Genomic DNA, 18,694 nt, shown 5'->3' with positions numbered 1-18,694 from the left:
ATAAATGAAAGAGATGAGATTATTTTTCACGAATACTATGCAAGCGCGCGAACGGTAGAACATTTTTGTGGAAAGCAAAAGAAATTAGTTTCGATTTAATTAAAGAATTAAAGCGAGTGAGCAAAATAGAAACTAACAATGAAAGTTTTATCATTTTTATCATCGTCATGCTTTTGAAGTATATTTGCTTAGGTGGTGTTTTCCATTTATATGCTGCTTTCTATCGTATTCTGCCATTTTTTTCCCCAGGTAGCAGCAAACCTGAGGAAGCCACGTTTCATTTCTACATTTTGGGAATTGTTGCGTTAAACTTCCTAAAACACTGTCGTGTAGAATAATGGAAGCTGCTACACGTTAATTTAACTGAGCTTCCAAGTCCTCACGTCGCGAATACTTACTAATTACTAACATCTAACACTGTTTCAGTTGTCCTCTCAGCAGCTAAAACAGTTCAAAATTTAATTTTTAGATTTTCATTAGGAATGGGTGAGGTGCTGCTTCAGTTGATTTCACATCAGCTGAACGCAGTTCAAAATTTTAAACTTTTAATATCTATATTATTCGGCAAATGTGCGAACGGGGAATAGGACTTAAGCAATCTATGATTGTTTGGGTGAAAACCTCGTGAAAAAATACGAGTGGGGATATCTGGCTGCGGCCTCTTGGGTTCCCACATGGAAAGCCAGATCCCAAATAACGCATCGCTGTTAACGCTTTAACCCCGCTTTACAGATCGTTGATATTTTTTTCTCCTTGGGAGTCAATGCGAACAACATTCGATTGAAATGTAACTTTACCTGTCATCAACTATCGATAGCGGCAGTCGCTTCGCTTTGCATTCCCCCCCACTATGTATACACTGGTCTTGCGATTCATAAGAGCTCTCTCGTCAAAAATTATGTATAAGTCTGTATCACTTTGCAAAGTGATGCAGAGTTATACATTTATATACTACTACCAAGAATACTTTTAAAAAACTCCATTTCATATGCTTTGGAATTCCTTTGAGCATTCGTTGCATTTGTGTCAGGAATTTAAGTTATATAACGGTTTCCTTAACTGTTCATATTAAGAAGACTACAAGTGTTAATACAACATGTTAATAAATAAATAATACAATATGTTATTAAATAAAGATAGTATTAAATATTTATGATTAAATAATTTTTTTATATTATTTCGCATTATTTATTCTTTATATTAAAAATTTCATTTTTTAAAAATTATTATTCAATGACATCTTTTATAATTTTTGTTTTTCACACGGCCAAATATGTTTACCAAATTTTATATTAAAAAATCCAGGCATTCTTAACATCTATGCAACAAATGGCGATTCTAAGATTATGAATTATTTTGTTGTTTATCCCCTTTGGATAAAACACCAATTCAGAGAAAGACAAGAGAAACAGCAGAGGTGGTGTGCAGAAGCTTCTGAAAGTAAGGACCTCTGAACACCCGAGGGAAATGTCTGATTTTATATCACATGAAGATGACAATCACATACTCGTTTGCACACCCCTTTTTGCAGGGGTGTTCTTTCCCGCACCTCGCAGATAGAACTCAAGGTAAGGAGCAACCATGCCCGAAGCAGGACTCGAACCCGGGACGACCAGAACACGGGGAAGACGTGCTAGCACTAGGCAAGGAAGCTGGCTTATCGTTTATTTGAGAGATTTGTAAAAGTAATTCATCGATAGATATTGATTGTAGATGAAAGTTCTATATTATCTTTTAAGGCTTTGAATATAGTTATTAAAAAACTTTTCTGCTTTAAAATATGTGTACCTTGCTTTTTCTTACACACATGCAGAGTGTATAGAGGCAGAAGCTAAAAGTAAAACGACCAGTTACAAAAAGTTTACTCTTAAATTTTTCAAAACAACATAAAATCGTTATACCCGGGAAAGAGCTGAATTATGGATAAAACCTTTAAAAGTAATTCAAAGTTTCGAAATCGCAATTGAGCTGACTGCGTTACAGAATAATTGAAGCAGTTTCATGTATGTAAGTACTAGCAATGCGTAACCAAATTATTGAAATAGAAAATTACAAAATATAATTTATTTCAGAAAAAAATGCTAATTTTTTTCTTATCTTTTATGAATATAAAATATAGAGATAAAATAAATATTTCTATATTTTTATAATATTTATTATTATTTATTATATTTATTTTAAATATTTATATATTTTTTATTTATGTAATTTTAAACTAAATATAAAATAAATTTTCATATATATGAATATAAAATTCTATCATGTATTTCTCACAATTGAAATTTTTCTGACACACATAAGAAATAAACACAAATGGTGTATCGGTACAGCGGCCAGTAAAAAACATTTTTACTGAAAAATTCTTTAAAACAACACAATTGCGACATAACCAAAAAAAAAGTTGAATTATAAGGAAAAATAATGATTTCGGGAAAACTAACTAACACTTTGACCTAAGAATTTACTTGGTTTCCTAATTAGATGACACATTGAAATTATATCATTTATCATTATTTTGGGCTCTCATAATAATGTGAGGTCATTTAAAATATTGAAGCTGTTTTAAGGAATTTTGCATTTTAAAGTACTCTACACTTTCTCTCAATTTCAGATTTAAATTTAAAAATTAAGTAATTCGATGCAAGGATAGAACCCGTCATTTATTTGAAGGAGTTAAGGATGTTCAGTTATAGAATTATAAAAAAATGTAAATTAAGAATCGTAATTTCTGAATTTTTGCACTCGATTTTTTTCTTGTATTTGATTTTTGTTCTTGTAAATCAAAATATTTGATTGCAAATAAGAAGCAAATATTAAACTATCCTTATATTTATAAGAGTTTTATAAGAATTTTTCAACTTATATACATACACATGTTAATTTGCAAAGATGAAAAAAAAAAAAAAAAAAGATTTTATAAGATATATAAGATTTTCTGATTCTTACATAATTGGAACATTTAACTGTCATTTGAGAAAAAAGCAGTTTATTTCAGCGTTCCTTTCAGATTAATGCATTGTTTTAAAATTCAATGAAAGGGAAATATCCACTGAATTCATTGAATAGGATTTTTAAAAAAATTGTAACCCGAAATGCTTTTTTAAATAAGCAGCAAAGTGAAATAGAATTTAAGCAATCTCTTTAAAATTATTCAAGAAATAATATATTATCTTCAAAGTAAAGTACAATGCGTAAAAAGGAAAGTCTTTGTAAAATTCATCCGTGCCAATAAAAAAAGATTTTTAATTTTCAGAAATTTTCCTGTTGGAACAAACTGAAATAACATTTATTAATTGAATGTATATATCGTATAATATAAGGAATATTCGCTAGTGTGTATTCTGTTTATCGTTATCGGTTTAAACTTTTAAGAATTTTTTTAGTATCCAATTGCTCGCAAACATATTGTAATGCAATAACAGGGATTTAATACCTTTAGCTTAAACTCTAAAATTTTGGTTTTCCTGTAATCACTTTATCACTAACAGATGCTATATCACTTCTACACTGGTCGAAATCCAAACGTTGCTCAACATAATGCCCATTAAATTCATTCCCAGGAAAATGATTCGAATACATGATAATTCATTATGTATAGGAGAAAAGATTGATGATCAAATGCCTCGGCACACGAGCACAAAACAATAGTCTTCGAAACAAGATGAGATTATATTGCTATAAAGGGTAGTAGTATTAAAAATGTGCGCATTTAAGAAATTTTTAGTCTAGCATGATTCGAAATGAAACGTTAATTATATATCCAAAAATCCTCAAAATATTTAATAAACGAATCCTTTATATTGAAAAAAAGTACCACGAAAAAATAATCATAATGTCTTAACCATTAACAATGGGATAAAAATCAAGATGAAATGTCAATAAAAGCAAATGAACTATCAAATATTTGCTTCAATAATAAAACATATTGCTTTAAAAAAAGTTACTAATATATTTTTTAATTTCTTAAAAATGAAAAATGTTATTACACGTTTAAACTATGTATCATTCTAATGGTTATGCTTTGAATTTTAGTATGGCGTAAAATTAATTTTTCTGCTTCTAAAATTATTCTCGAAAGACCCGAAATTTTTGCTTGTTTTTTAATTCATTAAATAGCAAATAAACATTTATAAAAATTGCAAGGAATAAAAACTTACGTTTGTCAAATTTGAGAGTTTTATTTGTCCTGTATGTATCATTAAAAACATTTATGTTTAATACTAAAAAAGATTACATAAATCATGGCAGATTATGTTTCTTTCAGCGCAAATGATTACAAATAATTTCTTGAATATTGACATTGAAATCGGAAGTCTATTATAAAAACATTTATTACACTGTTTACAAAAATGCATTAAGCATCTCTTGTAGAGTATTTTTTGTAGCGGATAGGAGCAAAGGTGCTCCTTATGAAATTCGTCATTAATACTAAAACTGATTTTAATTTTGATTTCAATTTTCCATTTCCAGCAAATATTATTCATTAATAAATCATCAGTTTAAAAAATATTCCTTGCACCAAATCAGAATTAAAATGTTTCAATCAATTATTATGCTACAATTATTATCAATCAAACCTAAGTATTTTCGTGCAGTTAAATTATCGTAATACGTGCAATTATTTAAAACCGGTGCTTAGTTGTTATTCCAATTTCTGCTGAAATGCTCTTAAGAAATAGAAAGTTAAACATGAATATCATTAAATTGGGAAAGATTATTTTACGAAAGAAAGCTAAAACAAGAAATAATGATTATTTTATTGGAAGGGAGCCGAAACCTGCATTTTCGGTTTCAACTCACTAGAATTTATATAGCTAAGATTAAAAACTATAAGAAAAGATACAAGATTCAAAAAAATCAAACGCTTCAATAAAAAGTCATTTGAGTAGAAAAACATATTTTCGTAGTCAAAAGCCAATAAAAAAGTAATAGCTTATACGTTTAAAATCTAACAATGTGCTTCGTAAAAATATTAGAATTCATAAAGGAGTTTTGAAAATAAAATTGTAACATTTTGAATTTTTTCAACTCAATGAAGAGTTCGAAGTTTTTTCATACTAGAGCAAAATAATTATTTATGTACTTTGCAAATTAATTTTGTTCGTGCTTTCTCTTGTAATGCCTTTTGCAATCTCTGTTTCTTGTGAAAGACTTTTCACAAGTTGGACATTTATATGGCTTTTCTCCGGTGTGTATTCTAACATGCTCGTCAAGATGGCCCTTTTGAGCAAACTCTTTATTACAGACGCCGCACGCAAAAGGGCTTTCGCCTGTGTCTATTCGATAATGGATGATGAGATGTGCTTTCTGACTGCATTCTTTTCCGCATATATTACACACATAAGGCTTTTCGCCAGTGTGGGTCCTGTAACGTCGGTTGCGATTTGATTTGTGAGAGAATTGTTTCTCACATAAATTGCACTTAAAGAGCTTGCAACCAGGGTGGGTTTGATCATGAATTTCGAGATGACGTTTATAATTAAATTCCTTAGAATATAAATTGCAAGGAATTTTTTTCTTACGAGGGGACATTCCGGAAGGTCCAGCCACAGCATTCTAACATGTTCGTCAAGATAGTTTGCCGTCTTGGTAGAGATAGGTTCTTTCAAGTAGGTAGCCGTTTTCTTCTTCTTACTGTGACCTTTACAGTGCATTTTCAGTGAAATATGTTCATCAATCTCACCTTCTGACATTTGTTTGCCATTCTTCGACTCCTTATTTCCTTATGGGAGATCAAGATTCACAATCAAATTTGCTGTTCCAGAAACCTTATTTCTATCTGAAATAATTATGTTCATAACACATTCTAGAGAGTATATGCAATTATTTTTATCGTTATTCAAAGGCTGCCATTTGTTCTCTTCAACTGGCATTTTACATTCTTCTTTAGCTTTCTTCTCAGCTGCTTTTGTAAGTCAACCTCACTTGGTACGATGACAGCTATCGATTTTCATAAGTTTCGCGCTGGTCGGTTTCAGGTCTGTAATCAGATTTAACATTTTCTGAAGAAACTGTAACAAATGCATTTTCATTACCTTCGACTTCAATCACCTGAACGTCTGAAATTAGATTAAAATATGAAATCTCACAAAGATTCCGTGTTTGTGCACTGTCGGAGCTCTCTGCAAAAGTCCTAAAACAGTTTCGCTTTGAGAAAAGCGACTTAACTTCTTCATTATTTTGAAACAGCGATACATTTATGAGCTCAGGATTTTCTCTTTCGTTTTGTGGATCAGCCTGACATAAATGCCGAGAACTGTCCTTCCAATAATCTGGCAGTGAATACACGTTGTCATCACTCTTATAAAAGAAGCAAGGATGATTCTCACCATAAGTCACTATGTTGTCGCAAAGTTGGCACAGGTATTGAGCCATTTATTTTTAACTGAAATAAAATTCCGACTTAACACAAATTTATAATAAATGATTAAATAGCTGCAAAAACTAATATTTTCTTTTTTTCCAGCTGTTTCATGTTATAAACTTTTTCTCGAGATTTAATTTTCGTACCTATGGTTGTAGTTGAAGTAGCTTCAAACGATGAAAAAATTATTTTTTCGTTTCTTAAACAACGTGCTAGAGCACTTTCCCTAAATTCAAAATTCTATGTAATATTTAAAATCAGCATTCGCTTTATTTAAATATTTGTGATATCATTTCATTTATCTTAATCTGCATAACAACTGAGTTTTAAAAACAAATGGAATATGATCTAGAATGACTATTACTGTCGAAGAGATAGCATAGAAATATGGGTACTGGGTTTAATTTTATAATATGAGTTCCATAATTGATTCGAATTTATAACTTTGAGTGTATTTTGATGATTCATTTGAACAATCAAAATTTTTGTCAATTTAAAATATATTTGTTTATGAAAGCAGGTATTATTTAAAAAAATGGAAGGCGTGAATTAGATTTTAAAATAGAATTGCCCTGCCTATAAAATAGAAATTTCCCTTAAACATACTTTTATCAGAAACATTTCTATGAATTTTCCCCTCTTAACTGTACTTGCAAATAGGAAATGGTTTAAAATTTCTTACGATTCTGTCAAAGAATATTTTGCTAAAATTTTTATAATAAAATAAAATTTTCTTTTCTTTTCAAAATCTTTATAAAATATTTCGTATTTTTTTATTTTTTTTTTATTTTGAGTGGATAAAAATATAATCGAATTTATTTTTATGGTCATTTGCCTATAACTTATAATTATGTAATCAGATTAGGAATAAAAGATTGTTTACAAGTATAATTTCAGTACTTGTTACTGAAAGTACTATATCAGTAAAATAAAATATGGACATTTTTTTTAATTCCTTTAATCATATTATTTTTGATATATTGGAGTTTCCTAATTCAAAGCGTTAACGAGCATACATTTTAATATTCATAAAAAGGCTACTCAAGTTCCAGCCTCTTCATTAGACAATTATCCTAGATTATAATTTCCTTTCAAAGTAGACCTTATCTTTTGTTTGTATTCCGATATTATAATATGAAACCTTAAACATCAAGATTATTCTGATTTTGTTCTTTGTTATGCAATTTAATTTTAAATTTTATAAATTAAATAAATTCTGTATTTAAAAGAACAAATTGTTTGATGAGAGATGAATGTATGATGCTGAAAAATTTTGATTTTCTAGAATGAATGTAAAGTGGATCAATATTCAGTATGTAAAATATTATGTGACATAAAAGAGAAATCTTATTATAAAGTATGGGAAGATAGGACTCTGTTAGGTGAGTTATTACGATAATTAGTTAATTTTCTAATGTCAAATAAAACTTATTTTACAGTTTGCCAATGATGAAACAATATTAATAGCAAATATTTCCTCCACTGTTCCAATTGTTTAATTAATCACGATGCCATTTGGAATTACTTGCGATCACGAAAACTGTAAATTATTCAGTTTTCCATAAAAATTTGTATCTATATGTATATAGACAGAAAGATAGAATTTTTGAATAAATCCTTTAACTTGTGAACTGTCTATCCATCGGCCTAATGTGTGACGGTGTAATAGATGAATGTATTTCTTTTCTAGAGCACTGTCAGTTTCATAATGCAAGCGAAGAGATGACTGGCATAGATCTGGAGTCTCTTAATTTCAAGAAAAAGCAGCACAGCAGTTCTCGCTACGGTATACCGTCTGAAACTTTAATGAAGGCATTGAAAAGTTGCTTCATTCCCGAGCAAAAATCAGTATTCAGTGCGTTCTAATTTTTTCGAGAATATTTTTTTTTGAACCAATTCTTTCAGTAGCATATTCGAGTGAATAAGCAAAATACTTTTTATTATCATTAAATCATGAAATACACTCTCTTGAAGTAATCATCTCACATTTCTCACTCGCTGTTTTAAGTAATAAACTGAAAGCAGATTCTCTTTGTTTTAGTCTATCAAGGAATGACTGATGCTCCATTTTGAAACCTGGGTAAACCAAATTCAGGTATGCATTTTTATAAGGAATGTTTTAGAAGCTTTCAGCGTTTTATTTTCTTTAGATGTATTTTTATTTTCTTGAATACTTAAGATTGAATTAAAAAAATGAAGTAAATATCAGTCCAATTCGTAAATTCTGAATTTTTTTTTTTTTTTTTTTTTTTTTTTTTTTTTTTAGAAGATGCTGAAAAAATTTCGTGTTTTTAACGAGGAAAGCACAAATGAAATTTTTTTCAGTCTGCAACAAATATATTAGTTCAGATTTGACACTTTCGTTTTACAGAAATGCATACGTAATAAACATAAGTGTCATAAGTACATAATATACTTGAAGTGTTAATAACATTTTCTGAAAACTCTATTTTGTTGCTGTTATATTATTTTTTACGTCTGATTCTTCTACTTGTGGTGATGAACTACAACAATGAATAATATCACAATAACTCGCTATTCCATTTCAATAGAGTCAGGCGTATTGATCCATTTTTTCAACTTTAAACAAAATTCCGAATAATCAAAAAATATAAATAAATAAAATTCATGAAGAGACGAAATCAATATATTATTTTCTTGTCGATTATCTCTCACTCTTGTAGGGAAACCTCTACGCATTACAATTGATTAAAAATTAAATTCGAAACGATTTAACGGTTAAAATGTTGTTATTGTTGTTGTTTCTTGTGGCACTTGCCATGGACAAGCCAGCTGTTACGAAGACAGCGATTTTAAGCCGGTAGGGGAGCGTCTTTTGTTTTTTTAGTAGCGCCAACTAGGGCCAAGAGTACGACTTTGCTACCTACTCACGCATCACTCATTCGCTTGCACAGCCCCCTTTTACAGGAGGGCACATTCACACATCCCACAGATAGAACAACGGAGGAACAACCATGCCCAAACCGTGACTCGAACCCAAGACGCCTAGATCACGGGAAAGACGCGATCTCTCTGAATAATTTACGTGCTCATTCGATTCATAATTAATTTGAATATATTACAATAACATCTGAAATGTGAAAGGAAATGCAGCAGTAAGTTATCCCCTGTGAAGTCTTTCGGATCATTTTAGTTGCGTAATCGATTTAGTATTAAGAATTAATAGTCACCGTTTCTTTAATAGATATAGTTTAGAAAACAAGTTCCATAATCAAATAATTTTTTCCCACCTCTCTTTCTCACTGAATTTGAGAATATTTTGATTATTCTTTTAAGCAATAGAAATTCTTATCAGGTTCCAAATCAAGTTACATGCAGTTAAACCTATAATAAGAAATTTATCTTTCTAGAAAAATCAGAAGTGAGCACTATTTTAACAAAACTGCAACTTGTATGTACCAGAGCAAATCATCGATATTTGCTAATTGGAGAATCAACCCCTACTTGCATATGAATAGATGCTCATTCTGTGTTTGAGGAACTTCTATTTTACCCTCAGAAGCTACTGAGGGTAAAATAGAATTAAAAATAGTCACACGACAGAAAAAAAAACACCCTTTTTTTTAATTGTTGACATTAAATGCAATACGTGTGTGCAAACCAACAGTAAAAAAGTAAAAAGGCAAATAAAAATGTAAAAGTCTTTGGATTCAATTAATTAATTTCATCAGCTGCTTGCCATTTTATCACGTTTGTAGATAAAATTTAAGATTTCATTACTTTTTTAATTTCATTTTTCCAACAGCTTTAATCATTGTCTCAAGTTTAAACAAATACTAGTTGAGCCTTAAGTCAAAAGAAGTATGGTCAAAGGAAGAATTTTAAACTAATCCACAAATCAACGGACCAACATATTGGGTTCTCTGATTCTCTCTAAAATAAGATTTTTTTAATAACATGTTTTAAAGTAGATGCAGGATTATGTATAAATAAAACTATAGTATTTTTTCTTTTAATCAAAGATTTTTTTTTGTGTACTTTCATCGTTAATTGTATTATCAAGGAACCGAACATATTCTCTAATTCAAACAGTTTTTCTAAAACAAGAGATTTTACATTCAATTACATAATATGATCGAGTTAGGACTTGTCCTTTTTAACGATTCGAATCGTTAAATGAGATACAATTATTTCTTTATGTAATTGCATAAAAATAATTTTCATCATTTATTCAGTATTTATTTAAACAATCTCGGATGCAGTCCTCGTCTTTTAGTAAGTTCAGATTGAAAGAACTCCGCCGAATTTTATCCACTTTAAAATGGGTTGCTATTCTAACTTCACTGAAATATTCATCAAACTCATTCAGATTTTGTCAAGTTTATTGAATTTTGCTTGGACACATAGAAAAACATATATTTTTCTTTTTAGGGAGTATTTTTACCTGAGATATTTGAAATAATTTTCATTTCTAGAATTTTATGAATTCATGCAATATTCGCCAGACAAATTTCTAGAAAGGAAATCTATGACTTAGTTACAGTGGAAAGCACGACTGGAATTACCAGCTGCATGAGTTGAAAAGAGCTGTTCGGTTGTATGCATGTGGAATGCAGTGGTTAATATTTAATATTCCGACGTCACACATAATGTAGAATTGTGGGAACGAATTTGATCTCATACTAAGAATTGAAACGTATTTATAAATAGCCGAAAATGGCAAGGAATGTTTACGAATTTCATACGTAATTTGGCAACATGCTAATTGAACATAAATCAGAATGCGGTTTTACCATTATATGAAAATTTTAACTAGTGTTGACCAGAACCGATTAAAAAGAAGGCGTTCAAAATGCTCACACTATTCGGTTCCCTGTATATGCCCTTTCTAAAAAAAAAGAAGAATTCCACATTATAGAGGTAATTGGAAGAAATTTATGCCGTATTACTTAAAAATTCCTCAAACATATTTGCCCTGTATTCAAAATGAATTGCTATTATTATTATTAATTATTTAACAGCCGAAAAATCAAACTTCCTCGAAATCAAGGGGCTCTGAAAAAGTTCCTATCTAATAAAGATAATTAAAATACAAGAAGAAACTGCCATGGATACTATAATGATTGATAAAATTATTAATATAACTTCTGTGTTTGCAAGTGCTATAATTGTTCGAATGTAGTATAAGCCCTTTTTCGAATATGGCGTTGAATGTGAAAACGTAATGATGTGTAAAATTTGCTTGTATCATCTGCAGTTTCCTTTTTCAACAAATTTTGGGCTGACGTAGTACGATTTACTGATTATAAATTTGGATTACGTAATAATTTTCAAGTGTTGAGATGTGGGCATTTTAAAATCATTGCAAGAATTAAATCGTGCCTACACATTTACGATAAATGATAATGATGACAATTAAAATATCAAAAATGTTACATCATAAAAATTGTACATTTGGTTTGGTTATATTAACGTCCCGTTTGAAGCAACACTAGGGCTATTTTGGGACGGACCTCGTAATTTGGAACCGCGGTCAGATGACGAGGACGACACCTGAGCTGGCACCCCCTCTCCACACCTCACCACTCCAGCGGGAGGACATTTGGTCATAACGGATTTAACGTGCAACAGACCCCCTTACACGACGGTTCTTCCGTGGAATCGGGTCACGAACCTGGAACCCACCAGTTCCGAAGCCGAGACCTTACCACTAGGCCACCGCGCCCCCCCCCCAAAAAAAAATTGTACATAGTATCATTTTTGAACAAATACTTCATCATTTTAATTCTGTGTTCCATCAACCTGTTCGTGTATATGAGAATTTGATTCAAAGACAAATATACTAATTAAATGAAAACCGATACGTGGTTTTGATCAATAAATTTATGACATTTCTAGAGTATTCGACCCAATCGGTCAAAGGAAATACTTTCAATATGTAAAGGCTGTTCTGCTCCTTATGCATCATTGTTAATCACAAAACATGCGATATTCATATCAAATAGAGCATAATTTAAATAAAATCGAAATCCACCTAAAATAGAATCAAAACGTCAAAAAACACATACCAGTACTAGCTGACCCGACAAAAGTTGTTCTGCCTTATAAATTATTTCTATTGAATATTTTGGTTGCTAACGAATGCATTGTCGGTGTGTGGGGAATGGGATCTATGACAGAAAGAGGAATGTAGACGATGTTCGCCGATAAAAACTAAAAAAAAAAATACACCAACCATTCATTTTCTCAATACAATGTATTTCATTAACATAACGAACATATACATTGTTTGATCTTCTTAAAGTTAAACGTAAAGTGAAAAAAGTAATTTATTTTTTGTCCTAAAGTATAAAAATGAAATAAAGAAAATCAATATTCATCTCGAAAAGCAATTGAGTGTACGATATTTTTTCTCAGTCCGTCTTTAGCCAACACAAATAAGCGCAATGGTTTGCACAAGCGAGAACAAACCACTTGTGAAAAACATGGTATGCCCATATCTAAGCCGCAAACAGACATCGTTTGACCTTGCGACTTATTGATTGTCACTGCGAATGCGAATCTAATAGGAAATTGAACGCGTTATATATATCTTTATATCAATGTTTTACCTGAGGATCCTTTCAGAAAGATCTTTAAAGAAATGAAAGCTATACAGCTTCGAAGAGATAATTAAGGCTATTCCATATCAGAGCAATCAAAATAAATTTTATTAAAAGCACTAAAAATTTTTAACCAAATAACATAATTTTGAAGACAAAATTATATTCAACTTTTGAGTCGACTATTACTTTTTATAAGTCGAACGATTTATTTCGACTTGTAAATATCATGATTTGCAATCAAAAAGTGAGAATTTCCTGTTAATCATATTTTTTTAAGTGAATTTAGAAGAAATAAGTTTCTTTGAGTTTTCTCTTCAGATTTATATATTACTTACAGCTTTTTGTGACAGGTGGTGCGTTTGGATTGATGGTAAATAAAGATTCATTTTAACATTTTATATAATATAGTTTTAATAACATCCTCAATAAAATAATTTTTACTTCAAAGTTTTTCTTTAGATATATAACCTATACTATTAAGTCACATAAAATCCTATTTATTTTTCAATAACTTTTTCTCATTTTCTGTCTTTTACTCATTTTTCTCATTTCATCCAATTACATTACAAGAATAGACAGAAATGTTATAAAAAGGGTCTATTTAAATAATGATTAGTATCTTATGATTCAAAAACAAAAGAAAGCTAATAATACTTACTTTAATATTTTAGATAAAAGAATACCTTAACATTTTATATTGAAATCCCTCAACATGAAAAAATAAGCCGAATCATAATTTCTTGGCCATTCAAAATGTTAAAATATAAGATAAAAAGTTAAAAAAAGTGAAATTAATCAGAGTTTCAATTAAACAATGAAACATGTTACAGTAAAATAAATTTTAATTTTTTTTTAATTTGTTAAAAATTTAATACAATTTTTATACATCTAAAAATTGTATCTTTGAAATGAATATGCTTCGAATTTTAGTATGATTTGAAAATAATTTTTTCTTCTGAAATTATTGAGGAAACACGCTAAAATTTCTTTTGTTTTATAACTAATTAAACTGTTAGCAATCATTACAAATTCCTCTTTCGGATCTGCAAACTGCCCATATTTAAAATGCACATTTGTCGAAGCTCGGTTTCTTATTGTCCAGCATGTATCAACACATTTATCTTTACTCTTAGAAGAGAATATACAAATTATTGAAAATAAAATTCACATTGAATTCACCGAATTTATTCCTTCATTGCAAATGATAATAAAGAATTTCTTTGAAAGCAAAAAATATCACAAAGATATTCAAATCTTATGTCGAACATTAAAGCACTTATTAAACTATTTACAAAAATGCTTTAAATATATGTTGTAGAACATAATCTACCAAATATGGAAAAAGGGATAACTTGCGAAATGGGTCATTAATATTCACTATAGATTTTACGTTTTATCTTAATTGTCCAATTGGAGCAAATATTCATTCTTTAATTAATCATGAAGAAAAAAAAAACATAATTTATTACACCAATTCAAAATCGAAGTATTGCTGTCAATTATTACAGATATGAGTCGATGAGAATTTCAATTAAAATATCGTAATGATATATGAATTAAAGCGGAAGCAGGGAATAACGATTGTTTTATTAAATGGGAGTTTAGACTTCTATGTTTGGTTTAAAATCACAAGAATATAACTCATTAGGATTAAAAACTATAAAAAAGATTTTTTAAAAATTAAAAACAATAAACACTTAAAAATAAAGTCATTTAAGCACACATTTAAAAACACATTTTCATCGTTAATCATAAATTAAAAAAATAGCTTATAAGTTTAATATCTATAATTGAACTTCGTCAAATTAGCAAAATTCGTAAAAAAATTTTTTAAATAAAATTGTAGCAATGGCAATTTTTTTTTTAACTCAGTAATGAATTCCAAGGTACTTCAGACTAATATAAAAGGATTATTTCTGTACTTTGAAAATTAGTATCAGTCGTGCTTTCTTTTGTGATGCTTTTTATAATTGCTGCTGTTTATGAAAGACTCTTCACAAGAGGGACATTTATATGGCCTTTCTCCAGTGTGTGTCCTTACATGTATTTTAAGATCACCCTTTTGAGAAAAACCTTTATTACAAAATTCACACACATGAGGCTTTTCTCCAGTGTGTGTCCTTACATGTATTTTAAGATTACCCTTTTGAGAAAAACCTTTATTACAAAATTCACACACATGAGGCTTTTCGCCAGTATGTACTCGATAATGGATCATGAGACGATCAATCCGACTGTATTTTTTCCTGCATATAGCGCATTCATAAGGCTTTTCGCCAGTGTGCGTTCTGTAATGTCGGTCAAAATCTGATTTCTTAGAGAATTTTTTCTTGCATATATTGCACATAAAGAGCTCATTGCCAGTGTGTGTTTGATAATTCGGTTTAAGAGTATCTTTCCCACTGCAGGTCTTAGGAAATTTCTTCTTACGGGCATAGAGTCCTGAAGGTCCAGCCACAGCATTGTCATCTTTTTTGGTAGAATGAGGTTCCTTCATGTAGGTAACTACTTTCGTCTTCTTACTGTGAACCTGAGAGGGCACTTCGGGTAAAATATGTTCATCATTTACACATTCTGACACTTGCATTTTGCAATTTTTCGGCACGTTATCTCCTGGTGGCAAATCAGGATTCTCAGTTGAATTCGCATTTCCAGATATATTGTTAGTATCTGAAAGAGGATTTCTGATAACATTTTCTAGATCATCCATAAAATCCTTTTTATCTTTTTTCAAAGAATGCGATTTGCTATCTTCAAGAGACATTTTACGTTCTTTATCAGGTTTCGCATGCATCAGATTCAATCCACTTGATCCACTTTGATTTTGTATGTCAATACCACTCGATCCGGCAGCAGCTTCTTCTCTTTTATAGGTTTCGATACAATCATTTTCATGTCTGTTATTAGATTCAGCATTTTCTGAAGAAGCCGTGAAAGAGGCATTTTGATTTGTTTGGACTTGAATCGCTTGAAAATCTGAAATGGGATGAAAAAATGAATTATCAGAAGGATTCCTTGGTTGTGCATAGTTGGAGCTCCCTGCAGAATTCGTAGACTTGTTTCTTTCATTATTTTGAAATAGAAGCAAACTTCTGAGCACTGATCCTTTACTTTCGTTTCGCCCAAAAGCACGACTTAAATTCTGAGAATTGTCATTCGAACTTTCCGTAGATTTATCGTTTCCTTCATCAAGGTTGTCATCGGATTCTGCTCGCTGTTGTATTAAATACCTGTAGTCAAATTTTTTGTAATTGAAGCAAGAGTGATCCTCACCGAGTATTAATATATTTCCGCAACGTTTGCAACGTACCATTATTTTCACTCAAAATAATATTATCTTATCACAAATGTACAATAAACTTTTATACAAGCGAAAAAATTGGAATTTATGTAGTTATAGCAGTTTCATGCTGTATGCGTTGTATTGAGTTTTTATATTTCTCAGAAATTTCTACAGTTAAAACAGATTTAAAAAATTCAATAAATTATGAAATGAAGGTTTCTTAAATAACATACTAGAGCCCCTTGTACTAAATTTAAATACTACACTCGATTCTAATAATGAAAACGAGACCTGATATTTAACATCAGTCTTCGCCTTGCGTGATTACCTATTTTAATATTTGAATTACCTTAACATGGAAATCAATTAAGATAAAATAAAAAAAATATTACTTCTCGTACTATAACAGAATTAGCGTAGAGAGAATCGGTGATGCAAGATTTTTTTTTTTAACCTGTGTCCTCTAGTTGGTTCGAATTGATTACTTTGAGTGTATTTTCATGATTCATTTGAACACGCAATATCCCCTGTGTCTTAAGAATTTGAAAAATGATATTATAAAACAAGATGAAAATAAAAGTCAAAGATTTAAAAATGGAAATATACATGTCTATTAAATAAAAATTTACATTTTATTAATAATATTTTGTTTGAATGCAATCACTCAACTGCACTAATAGCTATGAAATGGTTTGAAATGTAATGAGATTCTATTAAAACACTATTTATCAAAATATTTTGCTGATTAAATTAAGATTTTTTTTTATTTCGTCTTCCTATAAATCAAAAGAAGCGATTCGGTTTCCTTTTTATTTTCGGCGCATAAAAACAAATTCAATGCATATTTATGATTATTTTCTTCTTAGTTATGTTTCGGTGATCAGATCATGCATGAAGGATTATTTTGGAACGGGACTGAGAAGAAATATAACATCAGTAATATAAAACCAGAAAACAGATCCTGCAATCCTTTCATCTTTAGCAGTTTGGGGGGTTTCTATTTCAAATATCTCATTAGCATAAATTTTGCTGATAATTAACAGTATGTTCGACGTCTTTTGAACATTATTCGAAATTAAACGGTCCATTCAATATAAACCCTTTTAAAGCACTTAAAGAAGTGTAATGAAACACGGTGGACACCCCTGTTACTTATTTTACGCACTCAACCTGCTTTATTTCTTTAGAAAGAATAATTTGATATAAATAAGGAAATGAATATTCTTATATAAATGCAAATTTTGTCTGAAATACAAAGATGATACAACATATTTTCAAGAAAAAGAGATGTAAATTGCATAATGTAAATTGCATTTTAACTACAGTTCCTCGCTCGAATCCTTGCTCTGACGCTGGATCTATTAAATACTGTAACATCCTCCGCAGGATGTCGACTAAATTTTGACAATCTAATTTTTTTTTTTTTTTTTCATTTCATGTACTTGTAAGGGAAAGCAATAATTTATTGCTCATCAAAAGTTAAGTCGATTTTGTACCTAGTAAAATCTTGAGCCAAAAATTCAGTATTTACAACATTTATCTTTCATTATAAAATTTAGTCTTCTGCACATTATCTATTGGATTCAAAATCGGATTATAATTTTTAGTGCACGATTTTTAGTAAGATTTAAAAAAATTGAACTAATCTGAAAATATAAAATAAACGAAATATCAAGGTATCCAAATAAATGCAACTTATATGGATAAACGCCTTTTGAATTTCATAAAGGCTTAGAAATATAAAAATGTAATTAGGAGAATAAAGAAACAAATTCTATATTAATTAATAATCCTCAGTTTTGTTCAAATACTCTTCAAAGGATTGCTCAGCATTTTCAACTGAAATCGCCATTTATTGCACGCGTATTGAATATAAATGAAGGATAGCCTAGTGGAAGTTCAAACAAGAAGTTAATATTCGATATGGGATCAGGTATTAACACAGGAAGTATTTGCACATGCACATAACAACTGCACGTTTTTCTTAAAACTAAAAGTTCTGCATAAGTCTTCGTTTGGAATCTTTGGAAAATTTTGTCGTTGTTTCGTATAATTTCACTTGCCAAATCAGACCCGAATCAGAAAACGATCACCCGTTATCCAATAACCCCAGTGGTCGTTTTGTGAGCAACATTGAATACTTATTTTTTTAATGTTTTTCTTACTTTCCATTTCAAATGAATGCTTCCTTTTGTAAGAAATGTGATATTTCTCTTTATAACTAAGAAATGCATCTGCAATTTATTTCCAAGCATGGGATAATGAGTTTCAAACTCATGGATTTCAGGAAAGAAAAGAAAAAAAAATCAATCTTACCATACATTTATTTACTATTTTTGCCGATAATTTGCTTCTTTTACTCTTTTCCCCAGGGCACATAGCTCATTGAACAATTTGCACTCGGAAAAGTATTTCGATGCGTAAATATTCATCTAATACAAAGGCATGTTAATTACTGTAAAAAATAAATATATATAATTG

General features: G+C 29.9%; 1 protein-coding gene across 1 annotated transcript in view; it reads right to left on the bottom strand.

Annotated features, from left to right (window-relative positions):
* LOC129972019 (zinc finger protein 436-like) overlaps positions 1–16,243 on the bottom strand; it is a 66,800-nt gene extending 50,557 nt beyond the window's left edge. Inside the window, exons 1-2 of the mRNA XM_056086000.1 lie at positions 14,922–16,243; positions 5,130–5,365 (exon numbers count right to left, since the gene is read on the bottom strand). Coding sequence (XP_055941975.1) covers positions 5,130–5,365; positions 14,922–16,243 — 1,558 coding nt within the window. The remainder of the gene's footprint in view (positions 1–5,129; positions 5,366–14,921) is intronic.
* Positions 16,244–18,694: the final 2,451 nt, after the last annotated feature.

Source organism: Argiope bruennichi, chromosome 6 (genome assembly GCF_947563725.1).
Source record: "Argiope bruennichi chromosome 6, qqArgBrue1.1, whole genome shotgun sequence".
NCBI lineage: Eukaryota > Metazoa > Arthropoda > Arachnida > Araneae > Araneidae > Argiope > Argiope bruennichi.
Note: the sequence above shows the minus strand (reverse complement) of the source record. Positions and strands in the feature narration are given on the sequence as shown.